At 37.0% G+C, this 14751-nt stretch overlaps 1 protein-coding gene across 5 annotated transcripts in view; it reads right to left on the bottom strand.

Annotated features, from left to right (window-relative positions):
• The window catches only part of STK39 (serine/threonine kinase 39), a 79179-nt gene that overhangs the window by 31144 nt on the left and 33284 nt on the right, over positions 1–14751 (bottom strand). For all 5 annotated transcript variants that reach the window (XM_038143043.1, XM_038143045.1, XM_038143046.1 and 2 more), the window contains 3 exons: positions 3835–3957; positions 3674–3706; positions 1670–1737 (listed from right to left, as the gene is read on the bottom strand). In XM_038143043.1, the coding sequence (XP_037998971.1) occupies positions 1670–1737; positions 3674–3706; positions 3835–3957 (224 nt within the window). The remainder of the gene's footprint in view (positions 1–1669; positions 1738–3673; positions 3707–3834; positions 3958–14751) is intronic.

The raw sequence follows: 14751 nt of genomic DNA on the forward strand, positions 1-14751 counted from the left end.
CAGATTTTTGTTTTTTTCATTGCTGCCAACAGTGTTCCCAGGCTCAAGAGCGTACCTGCTTTTCAAGACTATTTTTTTCCTGTTTAAGAGAAACTGTCTGATTCCTAAAAGAGAAATTCTTGTCTCTTCCCTCTCTACCAATAACCACCTATATGTTCATAAATATAAGAAATTAACCTCATTACTACAGACTTTCTTTTAGGGAAGGTAGGGAGGGGGAATTTTTTCCAGCCATGAATTAAAGAGGATCCTTAAAAAGAACAGAAGATCATTGTGCAAGTAAGAGCTTGGAAACTCAAGTCTCCCAGGATCAGTCCTCCTTCACTTGTGGCTTAAAAGCTGCAGAAAACTGAAAGCATAATTCCTGATGTTTCACTTTACTTGTAGGTCTAAAATGTTTGCCCTCTGAATATGCCAACACTGCAAATAACTGGGTAAGAAGCTAATCACTCTCTGGGTTTCATGATAATTTATAGATACCCAAAGCACTTCACTGGTACATCCACACAGCAGTACAAATTGGTCTGATTGTAAATGGTTTCATCTACCTGCCAGGAGAGAGATGAAAAAGAATATTGATAGCATAACTGGGCAGTTACATAAATTGGACAACTAAAATGATTCCAAATAATCTCTAAGTCTTTCCTATCCCCACAATAAAATTCATTAATCTTCTCTTTTGTACACAACCTTTGGCAGCCATGCAAATTTTTTTTGCAGCTGCCACTAGAAAAGTAGTCAAAGAAAAGGGAAGAAAATAGATTTTGAAAGTTGGCACCCATTCTGTGTAATTGTTTTTTTTCTGATTACAAACAGTGGAACCAGGACACTAAACATTTTGATGCTACTCTTTTAAAGGTATTTTTTATGCATAAATCTGCTATTTGTTTCTAACATACTGATTGTAATTTTCTAATTACTTCTGACTTCTCATATTTTTGTTAGCATAAAAACCAGTAAGACTTAACTTTTCTCCATAGCAATAATTAGGAATTTACAACCTCACATAGATGTCCTGTCAACACAAACTGGATGTAAGCAAATTTTAAAGTGAGTGGTAATAAGCTTTTTAAGGAAAAACATTAAAAAGCTACCATACACATAAAAACTATCAAAGTTTCATATGAAGAAATTGTTTTATCCAAGAACTAGACTGCATAATTAAGCTATTCAAACCTTAGTTATAAACTAATTTTAATTAAAGGTAATCTGTCTAATTTCAACTGAGTAAAAATTTAAGTCAGACAACATATTTGTATCCATTTTCTAAAATACCCATCTCTTCTCCACAGTGGCTTATCAAACTTGCCAGTGGAAAAACATTTTGAGTAGGCAACTTGTAATACAGCTATGGTTTATTTCTGTCAGAGGCTGACTGCTGAAGTGTGAAAGAAACTCATTAAAAACTTCTCACTGTGATTCTGCATTATAAGGAAAAAAAGAAAATACTTAATGAAGGGTACACTTAGCTTGAAGACACATTCATATTCTGCTTTTCATTTTACACTATTTCAGCAAGCAATTAAAAGACAGCAATTAGTCACACAAACACTATTCATACTGGTCATACTGGGAGATTATATACTTCAGCACTGATTTTATGTTAATATTATGAAAGTAATGAGGGAAATCAAGATAATACTGCTAAATAAATAGAAGAATCTTTTACCTTAATCTTAAGACAAGATTCACCGCACATGGAACTTCACTGTATTCCTCACTAACAGCAGGCTGAGACTATTAGAGAAAAAAGCAAAAAGTCTTGTAAAGGATGCCAAAGGAAAAAAAATCACGAAAAAACTTTCTGCGCTAACAGTTTGAAGTTAGCACAGAATATTTAGCACATTCTCTAACTCTCAGAAACCCTTTAAATACTTTCAGTACACAGCCTATAATATAGCTGATACCAGTAAAATTCCCATATTCCAATTACAGAGAAATAAGTAATAAATAAGGCCTGCATTAAAGCACTGACTGTAGGAGCTTATAACCCACCTTGCACCAAAGCAACAATTACCTGTTGAATAATATGCACACAGTAAGAATTCCAAACTGCTGCTCACATTATTTTTGTGTTACGGTTTTGGCTGTTAAGGAAGTCTTACATCTACCCATATGCACATCAAAGCAGGTATCAAGGTCAGAGGAGGTCTTCCGCAGAAAAAAATCAGGAACACTGATATCTTTCACCTTATCACTCCTCCCTCACACTGATATCCTCCCAGCTCTCAACTAAAATCTGTATAAAGTCTCAAGCAAAAGTGTATCCTACATACAGAATGCACCAAGCTCCTCTACCCTACTACGATTTCATACCCAACTTGGCATATTTCCACCAGTCACAGAACAGCCTGTTCTGAAGTTACAAAGGGTTCAGAAGCCCTCCCAAAATAAAGACTTGCATCACAAATTTTGACTTTTTAAAACAGTTTTCCATATCAAAGCTACTTTAAAAAAAGTTACATAGGATCTGTATTTTATTACCTGTTTATTTTCACCAAACATTATTGAATTTTTGGAAAATTCTTTTTCACGATCACTAAAATGAGAGCTGGGTTTTTTCTGCTTCAGTTAAATTCCTTCCATTCATATAAGCTACCATTATTTCTGCATCTTCAACAGACATGTTATGCCAGTATATAGGAATGTGGATCCCAAAGACCCAAGAGGCACACACCAACAGTGACAAGATGGATTAGTCTTAGTTCCAAGTTATCTTCTACAGCATTTCAGGAAACAAAAATCAACAGAAGACTTCAAGCAGAGGGTTTTTTCTCTTTCATAAACTAAGCAACTTTTTTAATATGAGTTACCTGAATAAATCAGGTCACAAGTAGTGGAACTCTCAACATTCAAGACAGTAAGACTGTGTGGTGAAAGTCCTTTTTTCGTACCCTGCTTACATACAGTATCTGAGATGCTGAAGAGCTGTGTAAATTAGGTCTGCAATGGAGACACTGGGGTCATCACAGGAGCTAACAGGACTAAATCTGGCAGGAAGTTGCTAGGCTTTTAGAAGCCTTCTCTGACACCAATGAAAACCAGAGAATCTAAAATTGCAGGTGAAGTGGCAAGGGTCACCCACCCAAAGAACAGACATTTTTAAAGACCATTTAGACTGTAAGCCATAATCCTATTAAACAATTGATTATAGCAGCAATGCTTCCCACACTTACACAGGGCCATGAAATCCTATATAGTATTTTATTCTTATGAATTATTCTAATATGCTTCAGTACTAAACTATTTTACTGTGTATGGAAGGAAATATTTTAATTATAAGCTACATGTCATGATATAGATACTAAGAAGAAAAAATTATTTGGAGATGTTCTGGCTACTCCAACACAGCCTTCATTACCCTTACAGACAGCAATTAGTGTGATCTAGTTACAAAAATTCATTAAAAACAGCCAAATTACCTATCTTCATGAATTCTCCTGGACAGAAGCATAACATGACTTTTAAATTCCTATCCATCTTATCCACTGTGTGCTGAAGTTCATTTTTACAGGCACAATGGCATAACAGCTCTATCCTCACAAGCACTTGCCATACAAGGCTGCAGAACAATACTCCCACCTCAACTCACATTTTTAACAGCAGACATGAAAAAGAAATCTCTTTACTCAAAGGCTTGGAAGAAAAAAAAAATTGATAAAGACATTTTTACCTCTGCGTTCCCCTCCTCTTTCAGTCTTCGTGACTGGAAAACAAATGCAGTGAGATATGAGCTATGCAGCTTTATGCAACAAAGATCCAGAAATACTAACAATTAACATAAAGACAGAATGTCTTTTAGAGTATAAATGTCTCGGCACAAACACAAGATACCTTTTCCTGAGAAATAGCAGCTTTGCCTTCCTCACTCTTCTCATCCATTTCATCATCACTCCATTCCCAGTCCCCATCTTCTGTTTTATGGAGGTGACCACTGGAACCTGGCACTCGTCTCACCTACCAAAATATTGTTTACTATTACACAGACATCTTTAGTCTTTATTGGTGTTCTGGTTAATAAGTAATTATTTGCAATTTTTTATTCTGGGCGCTCTCATTAATTTGCTGCAGGAGCCACTAACATATTCTAATAATATCTGACCTCTTAAGCCAGTGGTGTTTCAATGCCTTGCATCACATGAGCAGTGATCAACTTGGTTCTACTCTATTGGTTGGTGGCAGTGATGGAAAAAACAAAACAGGGAAAAAATTTAAATACAAAAATCTGACTAGAAAAATGGTCTTTTTCAGCATAATAAAACTTAAAATACTAAACTGGTAAAACCCTGCTCTAAATCTCTATGGTTTGCTGCAAACCATAATGTGCAGAAACATGCAGCATGGGACAAATTCCAGCTGCTTCTAAATCCCATCAGGTACCATAACAGCAAGATGTGTGACATGAAAATAGTTCAGACCACTTCAAGTCTGAGACCATGAGCCTCCAAGGAAACTGTATTTCAGGCATTAATACAATTTTTCCAAAGCAGAATTCCATAGAGAGCTGGGCACTTGCACTATTCCTGTACTGGGTTTAGGGCCAAGCACAATTTAGAGCTGGCTGGCCTGACACCACAGGGGCATGAGTATTCAAGAGTCTTCTTCCAAAACATTGTCCATACACAAACAGGTATCCTGATATCTGTCTAGACTCTTTTCCACTCTTCACTTACCAAACACCCACCTGCTCCTCTCCCTCCCCTTTTGCATATATATAAGGCTGAACCAGAGAAGAGGGTGAAGAACTCACCACACTTCTGCATTTCCTTCAGTCCTTGTGACATTCCTCCCTTATATTTCCTCCCTGTACAACTGAATTAAAGTGCCCTACTCAATTTCTCCATATTTTGTTCTCATTTTTAACTGAGAAGAGGGGAAACTTATGCACAATTTTCCCTGTTTACCATACCAAGCTCCTATTGGACCAATTTTAGCCTAATACCTCCAAGCTTAGTAGAAGCAGCTCATTTGTGTTTGGGAGGGAGGACCAGGCAGACATCAAAGCAAGCAGTAGCACAGCAATTCTTTCCCCAGCTACAATCAGTGGGCTCTTACTGTCTACAGCATCAGGGATCAGCACAGACACAAGGTAATCTAGCAGGCAATTTGCCTGCTGCTTGTGGATGTAATTTATTATCCTTTGAGACTGAGGTAGGGTTTTGTTCAACAGCACAGGCATCTTCCAAACAGCTCTACCCAAACCTAACAGAGGGCAACATCCACAACTAAAACCACCCTTTTCCAGCACAATAGGATATATTGGTTTACGGACACATTCAAACACTGCATCGTGCACTAATCAGTATCTTCTTCTGCTTCCATTTCCAGTTGTTTTGAAGACTTATTCTAAACAGAATTTAATGGGGCTTAGCGATGCTTGCATCATTTGCAGAGAGGAGCACATTTTAAGTTTTTAAATAGACTGCCTTTTAATAAAAAATAAACAAATGGCTCAAGTACAAAGCAAAATACCATGTTAAATTGAATTATTTTCTTGAAAGGTTTCTGAAAGCAGGAAAACAAGTTTAGTGGTACTCAGTTTCAATCAGACTGATTTCCACCAACACACATGATCACAGGAAAGAAATTATAATTTCAGCTAGAGCCAAGTACCCAACCTATTCAACTTTCAGAAATGTGAAATTGTTGTCTAGAACATTTTTTTAATTGGTGTGTGTGCTTAATACTTGCAACGCTTGGTGAACTAATTTGCACAATTTTTAAACTGACAAGCCTGGCTTTGATCACTCAGTTCAGGTTAAAGCCACAAAGAATCAGTCGCATATGGAGGGCATGTGCCCTACCTAGGTGAAGGAAAGATCACGAGTGGCACACCCATTTGCAAATAAATTGTCTCTTTGTTCATCTTAAACATCTCACTCCAGTATCAGATATTGAATGGAAATATACATAATTCATATAACATATTAAATTTCTGTTCTGGCTATCATTTGAGATACTAGTAGCAGACTGATACCACAGGCAGCATGCTTGCATTTCATTGTAATAACAACAGCATTAAGGCAATTCAGAATATTCTATGTATTTGTTCTGATACCCTGCTACAGGTCTTCCATTTTACAGAGAGAAATAAAACAGCAAACAAAGGAAGCTATTTTTATACAAGGGCACAAAGCAAATCCAGGACAGAACATGGAACTTAAACAAATTTCTCGTGTATCTACAAAAATAAGAAGTTGGTTATATTGCATGCAGTAGCCATACAAAGGTAATTTCCCCATCAGCTTCAGTCAAAATACACAACATTGATAACTCCTTATGCTGGAATTGTATATTTCTCAGAAGTATGTTGTTGTCATCTTACTGCAAGAGGCCCATACCTTCTTGGTGATTTCTCATGGGCAGCTCCTCACAGCACTGACTCCTTCTTCACAGCACAGCCAAGAAACTCCAGCTCTCTCTACTAATTCCCAATTTCACATCTTAACCAGCCAACCCACTCCCTTATAGCACTCTTCTTCTCATTGGTTACAGCTGTGGCCTGTTAAAGTCAGGCCTGTTCCTAATGTTTGATAATTGGTACAGCTGCAACTCCTCAGGGGTGAGATTACCTTCTGCACTATCTTTACTTTCTTACATTCTATCTTTCCACAGTATTTCAGAGGGAAAGGAAAACAAATTAAAACATGCTCAATCCTAATCTGGATTTTACTGATTAAAAATCTAAATGATCATTCCAAATAAGAACTAAACTGAACCATAACTTTCACTAATAAAGAAAACAATGAAAGTTCAGTTTTCAAGACAAATTAACACATTAGAAAACATATTTCACATAAGCCAGAAGACAAAGAGAATGAAAAATTACTTTGAATGACTGGCAGTTAAACTGCAGCCAATACAGAACATTGTAATGTACCAAAGGCTGTTTCTAGGAGGAAGAGCTTAATAAGTGACTGCCAACATTACCAGAGCTGTGGAAGAAAGACATTATGAACATCAATTAAAGCAGAGAATGTTGGACAAATTAGTGAGTGAAAAAAACATGACCACAGAATATTAAGCATTATATTAGTAGTAGTATTGTTGTATATGTTGCTTCTGGTTAAAGCTTATTGCAGAATTCAATATCACAAAGATTTAAGTATAAATTCACAAGTATAAGTCACAAAGATTTAAGTATAAATTAAGCTGCTGACAGAACTCTTTGTCCCCATCTTTTTAAAGTAGGATACAGATAATTTAACATTCCTTGCCAATTACACCATGCACTAGCTTTCCAGGAGAATGTGTGTTAACAGATGGACAGGGCAACTGTAAATCCCACCCAGTGGAGGTCAGGTCTAATCAGCCTGACAGAGAGAGAACTTCATCAGCAGAATGCAGAAGCTGCCACATTTTCCAAGGCTACAATGTAGAAAAGCAAAACATAAATTGTTATCTTCAAGGCACGATGTGCTTGCTATATGTAGATGCTAGAGACTGGGGAAAGAAGAATCTATTATTCATTACTGATTCTTTAGCTGCTGCAATCTCTTTGCAAGTTTATTTTTGTAAAGTGACAGCGAAGGGAATGAACACTTTCTGAACACTAAGAATTTTCTACATCCTTATTCACAACTGCTCAAAACAGAAAAGAACCGGGCCCACTTACAGATTATTTTATTTCAATGTCTAAAAGTTAATAAGTAAATGTCATACATGGTGGGATACCAGTGCATACACATAAAGCATTACTGCATTTCATACATGGTACAACACATGATCTTAGACTACATTACAAATCCAGTCTGTCAGTAAGAGCAATATTATGCATCTACTGTATTTTTCCTCCTTCTGCAGGAAGATGACTGAACTAGCAACATTGACTCTCCCACTATCTGAAATAATTAAGGTATTCCTATTGAAGCTCTGGCAACCGAATATTTGCAATGGAGTCCTGGAGAGAATTAAACCAGCATTTTTAAACTTTGTTCCACAGAAAGAGTATGGTGACCTGAAAGCATGGGAAGCAAGATGCATTTGTGTAAGTAAAACTGATGGCACTAACAAGCATTATTGAGTATCATGGAAGGGGCCTTGGCACCCTCCATATACAGGTAACAGAGAGCCCAAATTTAATTTGTTCCTGAATTCCTGGAGAGTAGCAAATGAGTAGATTCCACACATTTAAAGCACATCTGCAAAAGTCTTTGTGGAACCCTGACACTGCTTCATAATAATTTCTAACTAGAGAATAGTCAGTGCTGTTGTCCAGTGTTTGCCTTTGTGTATCTCTACAGAGGGCAAGCTATACTTTTTTTAAATTTTTAAACACACCTCCTTCAATAAATACTGCAGCTGGAGATAAAATTGTCTTTTATTTTACCACTGATTGTATTTTATTTTATCACAGCTGCATATGCTAGTACAGTAGTGAAGATACACCAAATCCCACATACTCCAGACAGGCAGTAATGGCAAGGTGGTTATTTAAAAACCTCACCTTTTTCATTTTCTGCAGTCTGTCCTCATAAAAGCCTAAATTTGACTTTCAGGCAGAAAAAAAGAAAGATCAGTCAACTGATGCTGTATACCATCACCTCACACTGGTTCTTACAGAAGACTGGACTCCCACCGTTACACAGATCCCAGAAGATCTTATAGAAAAAAATATACTCTTCAAAGTATAAATATTTACTTGGCAATTGATAAGGAGAAGAGCATAGCCAGTGCTCCCCTCCTTTTTTTATATATCACAAATTTCAAGAGCTTCACTTCTCATTCAACTTCTCATGAGAAGTATTTATAAAACCAGTCCCCATGCCAGTTCCATGCAAATTATTTTATGGAAAGAACAACGATAAGGAATAGGGCATTACTGAATCGTTTTGGTTTTAGCACCCCGCTTTGTTCTGTGTATTTTTCTCCCAAAAGAAATCCCTAGACCAGTTCCTTCCATACACAGCTTAAGCTTATAGAGCAAACCTTTCAGCAATACCTTTCACTATCTTGCAAACCTTTCCTGAATGTTTCCTAAGACAAAAAACCAAATTTCCAACTCCATCCCTATGCATTTATTTTTTATTTCAATGCAACAAAGAAAATCAGCCTATCATTGTGTATTCAATTATGGCACAAGTGTTTTGCTTAAAACAGTTACAGCTTTAATCACAGCTTAGCTCCTGAGGTTAATGGCAAGAAGTCACTTTCTACAATATATATTAAAGTAAAAGAACACTGTTCTTTTTGCATAAGAACACCTACACTGTAATCACATTTTTGCAAAAAAAAACCCCACCCAAACCACAAAGACCCTGAGGTCCAAGACAGCACATGAATTCCCACATGTTCACGTCATCCTTTGTTGAAGAGCTGAAGCACTACCTCAGGAAAAAGCTAGTCCCCATCCAAGCCAGTCTCACAGATCATGTGAACATCCTAAGCCCTTCACTGCTGGCTATTCTTAAACTCCTCTGAATTCATTCTATTGTGAAGTTTTATTTTTGTTCTGATGGAAGCCACAAAACTTCTGCAAGCCTGAATGTATTTTATGCAATTCAAACCCCTTGTTTTTCTCACCACAATTTATGCAGGCTATCCTTATTAATGGGATGTACCACTACCTTTATAAAAAAATCATTCTGGCAATCTGTTTGTAGAAGTAAAAAAGTGATATGATATCACAGTAATTTGGTGGTAATGTCCCCTCCTCTTAAACCAGCCTAAATGCTGCAAATATCATCATGGAAAAAACCTTAGTCTTTTGTTTTTGTCCTACTTGGAAAAAAAGTTAGAATTTGCAGTTTTTCATACTCATACGCAGAAACTATTGGAATACTCCCTCCTAGAGGAATCAATTACACTGGGAGCTTAAAGTCAAGAAATAAAAGATCATTTTATCTTTATTCATGACAGAATACTGAATACAGGAGACAGATAATTCTGCATTGAACGAGATTTCTTCAGCTTTCTACTGGATCGGGAAGAGCACCCTTTTTAAGGGATAACACAGCAGAAGTCAACAAAAAACAGATCTCTGTTAAAAAAAAAAAAGACCATTTGCTTTAAATATTTATGGAACTGGTTTGTTTTTATAAGCCAAACAGTATCATGGTTACGTGATGACAAGTGTGACACCCAAGGGCATGCCCATCAGTTGAGAAGACTGCCGTGAAATCTTACCTACACTCCCAATTTAGAAATGGAATACAGTGCAGCTGTCAGTGAGAGGAAAACAAAGCCATTATTAGCTGAAGAGAGACAGGACGAGCGAGCACATTCCTGCACCTCTAGAGGAAATGATGAGAAAAGTACTAGTAAATCAGTGTACCAAGTCCTCACCCGCTCTGGGAGATCTTTTGTCCAACACCCTCCCCCCTTTTCCACTCTTCACCAATTCTTCTTTTGCTGGGATAATGCTGCTTAGAGACAGCAAAATGTAGTGGCTCAAAGTAAGACGCTATTTTGTTACCAAAATATCTTGTTTACAAGTGCAGGTATTCCCTGAACTTCTAATTCTACTTTCCTTAAACATGAGGTTTTACCTTAATACTGCAACATACTTATTATCTCTGCTTTCAGCCTGAGTCCAAAATTGGAATCTGATTTTGCTTTGAGAAATTGCACTTTTGCTGAAATTCCAGTCACATGGGAAATGTGAAATTTAGTAACTCAGTATGATTTTTGCTTTTCAGACATTATTTCTCCATTTATTAGTTCCACTATGTAAACTTCATTACTGAATGTTATTAGCTGCAAATAATTCTTTCACTCACATTTTAACAATAGTCCTTTCAGGCATGAACTTGTACCTGTGCTCAGGAGGATGTTTTCAATTAATTGTGCAGAGGAGATATATTGTTCCACAAAAGTGTCACTCTGCCTCCAACACAAGGAATCCCAAATGGCTGTCAGGCATGACCTGATGGCTAATTCACACATGCACAGTGAAGCTCTTTTCTGTCCTCTTTCTTTTCCCTGCCTGCTTCCCTCCACCCTTCCAATCTAATTAAGGTGCCAAGGCCAAGGGTACCTGGCAAGAATCAAAAAAGCAAATCAAAGATACAGCAAATTGGTGAAGTAGCTTAGTACTCTGAAAGATGAAGACAGATCCAGATCTTTAGAGTTTTCTTTCCTGGCTGCTCAGACGAATGCACATCATGATGGTGAATCACTACTAGAAGACTTTCCACTAGAGGGATCACTAGAGCCACCTTGATAATCATCATTTTCCAATTCCACCATGCTTTTCTATCATCCAAGCTGTTTACTTTCTCAAAATAACCAGAGGTGAAAAAGAAGACAAATATAGCCTTATGTAGAGCTTTCATTATTCAATAGTAAAAACCTCATTATAAGGTGGGTTTCACTGTCAGCATTAGCAACACAGTAAAGAATATTTAGGAAAACAGTATATTACTGTAGAATTCAAATAAGAAATTACTATGACTTTACATTACTTTCACACTCAGAGGCTTGAAAGTACCATTTCAATGTGAAATTCTAATTTTTACCTTTTCCTTTTTTCTCCAAGGTTTCCAATTGCTTATGTACATAAGAAAAATTACTGTAATACACATTCTGCATCCCACACAGATTTTAAAGAGACCTGAATTTATTCAAGGTCTCTCTCAAATATTAAGGTGATCAAAACTAAACTTGAGTGTAGTTCTCCAAAGAAAGTCTTACATTAACATGAAAATAATTAACACAGTTCTGTAATTTTTATAAAATCCAATTTTCTAAAAGCCCCAGTGTTTCTATTTTAGTCAGATATCAAGAAGCAGCATGCATTCTACCAGCCTACAGCATTTAAAATCCCAGAGCTGGAGTGAGACCCCCAGCCTGTGAGTGCAGACTCCGCTCAGGCAGGATGGGTCCTGCTGGCCACATGGCACTGGATGCGACTGCCCTCTGCTGCCAGTAAATCCCACACTGCTGCCATGTGCATCCCTGACACTCCCTTTCTCTTCTCATACTGCATGACTTTACCTTTAGCCGCACTGTTTGAATAACCTTCTCAAGGAGCTAAACAGAACTAGTACTGTTCCAGACCTTCTTTCTGCTCTGCTGGCCTTAATCTATTTGTTCTGCTTAAAACCGTCACGTTTTCAGCTCTAGACATAATTTTAACTCCTTGAGACAAGAGTACTTTTCAGCTAAATTAAGTCTCCTATAGTATTACTGGGTAACACCATCTGAAGGATGCCCTTGAGATGTCCTTGTCACCTATACTTCCCTTGCAGCTCACCCCAGGAACTTCCAAGAATATCATATGTATCAAGCACAAGTGCAGGGGGAAAGAAGTGTCAAAACAAATGACACACACAATTTTTTTTTTGCTACTGTACTCGTAAAAGCTTTACAGGGTCTGACCAGGAAAACATATTTACTTTACACTTTGTTCAGATTCTTGAGCCTGGGCTCTTTTTCTTTTTAATTTCCCCCTCTTTTTTTTTTTTTCCTTTTTAAACTATGAGAGCTAAGTATTTAATTTCTTCATATAAAAGCAAAAATTCTCACATACCTATTCCATCAGTCTTTAAGCAAATGGTAACAGCAAATGGGAATGCTGCTTCTGAACCACCTGGCTTTTAGAAAATCCTCTTTGTAATTCATCTGCCTACAAGATTTCCTGACAACACAAAATCACAAGTATTACACACTTCCACATCCTGCCAAAATTCCTCGTTAGCTTTACGAACAAAAGCTGAAAGGCTGTCTCTGTCAGAAAGGAACCCCCATGACAGTAAGGTGACCCAAGACAGCCAGCTAATGCTGCCTGCATTGACACAATATTGATTTGGCCTATAAACTGGGAAAATTATTAAATAAAAATGAAGTCAATTGAGACACTTTCACTTAGGGATCCATTCCAAATCCAAGAGAAGCAATCTGGTATGGATGTCATGTGAGCTAAATGTTTGAGGTTTAATTTCTCAGAGGGTAAACAGGTAAAACCAGCACCTTGCTGCACAGTTTCAGCAACAGAAAACCAAATCCTTACAAAACAGGGCAATAAAATAGGATTATCTTCTGCGTATTTACAAGGCTTAATCCCTGATCAAAGACTACCACCAGCATCATACACACCCTGACTTCCTTTATCCTGTCTTGATTCTTTAATCATGACTCCAACAGCACTTTGAAGAAAATCCTCCTCTAGTTCTGCAAGTTTCAACAGCTTCGATAAATGCCAAATACTTAGAGTTACTGCTCTAAGCAGAAAAGTTCTCAATACACACCAACCCCCTGTCAGTCCATGTTCAAGATGTTTTTGAACAAGTCAACAGGTCATGAACACATTAGCTAAGGAGCAGATCAATGCAGTCACACAAGAGACAAGGACTCACTGCAAATGAATTCTGAAATGGAACCATGATGGCCCATGGACTGGAACACACCTTCCAACAGGGAACAGGGTAACTTTTCAACAACTAAGATGAATTATGTACAAGCTTTTAAACTCTGCCATAATAAGTAATCCAAGTTATTTTAGATATGCATATGGCTATTTGAAGTACAGAGGAACTCAACTAAGCCATGATTTGCTTCAAAGCTCACTTCTTTATGTAACAATAAGATCCATTTGAAAAGGCACAAAATCCAACCTCACAAACAACCACACAGATTGTAAAAGCACCCTATGAAAGAAAAGATGGACAAACTCATATACTGCATGAAGTTCCTTGCATCTAATGGCAAAACTACAGCACAGCAAAAACACTAAGCTGTCTTCTTCCTTTACATGAAATGTTCAAACAAAGCTGGTGCAACTACATGTGTCTGCTCCTCAAAACACTTTCAAATTCTACTACCCACTAATGCAGGCACTGCTTTCTCATTATTTGAATTGCTGTCAAATTTACATTTGGACACTTGGAAAAAGTGTTTTTATTAAATTTCCCTTCCAACAAATTCTTGAAAATAAAAATATTACCTGATATGGTATGAGTGGCAACTTCTCTCTTTTTTTTTTTTTTTTAGTAATATTAAGCCATATAACTACAGTTCCACTATTTTTTTTTTCAAATTTGTAGCACTGTTCTGGATAACCTGAACAATTAATCCTCTGCAACAGAGGGCCTTCCCTCACACAAAGCCTTGCCAAACACATATTTATAGTTCAACTACTACCTTCCAGAAAAAGTGTTCCAGTATAACCCATGTTCCTTCCCTTTATATGTCAATATTATTTAAATAAGATTTTCTTAAACTGTAAAGAAAAGCTAATATACAATTATATTAAGAATCTGAGCTCAGGTTCATGTTGCTCTCTGCTTTACAATTCAGCTGGAGTCCAACTGTACTAACATACATCACTGGTGAGATGTATCTATCAGATCAAATCCATTACTGAAGCAAGGAAGGGCTGCACATGTACGTCTTGCTGAGGTGCAATCATGCTGTTATAGCCATCCAAGAAATCTTGGATATAATGATATTTTGCTAATTAAATGCAGGGGATTAATGATATCTTATGTAATGAAATATGACCATTACCTTAAAATAGCTGTACTGAGGAGCTAGAATTGCAACCCATCCATAAGAGCATTTTTAGTAAAGTATAATAAAAACTGGTATCACTCACACTAATCATCTCTTCATAGCACAAAACTCTCAGCTCTAAGAAGTTTCTATTGCAAGCAACTATTACAAGTTTTCTGTTACAAGTTTCTATTACAAGCACAATGCAATACCACCATTCCAAAAATAGAATTCAAGCCAAATTATTGCCCCCTTTTTTTTTTTACTACCAGCACTTCAGACAGTAATAAAATGAAATGCAGACACATGTTTTTCCCTGTT

Source organism: Motacilla alba, chromosome 7 (assembly GCF_015832195.1).
Source record: "Motacilla alba alba isolate MOTALB_02 chromosome 7, Motacilla_alba_V1.0_pri, whole genome shotgun sequence".
Taxonomy (NCBI): domain Eukaryota; kingdom Metazoa; phylum Chordata; class Aves; order Passeriformes; family Motacillidae; genus Motacilla; species Motacilla alba.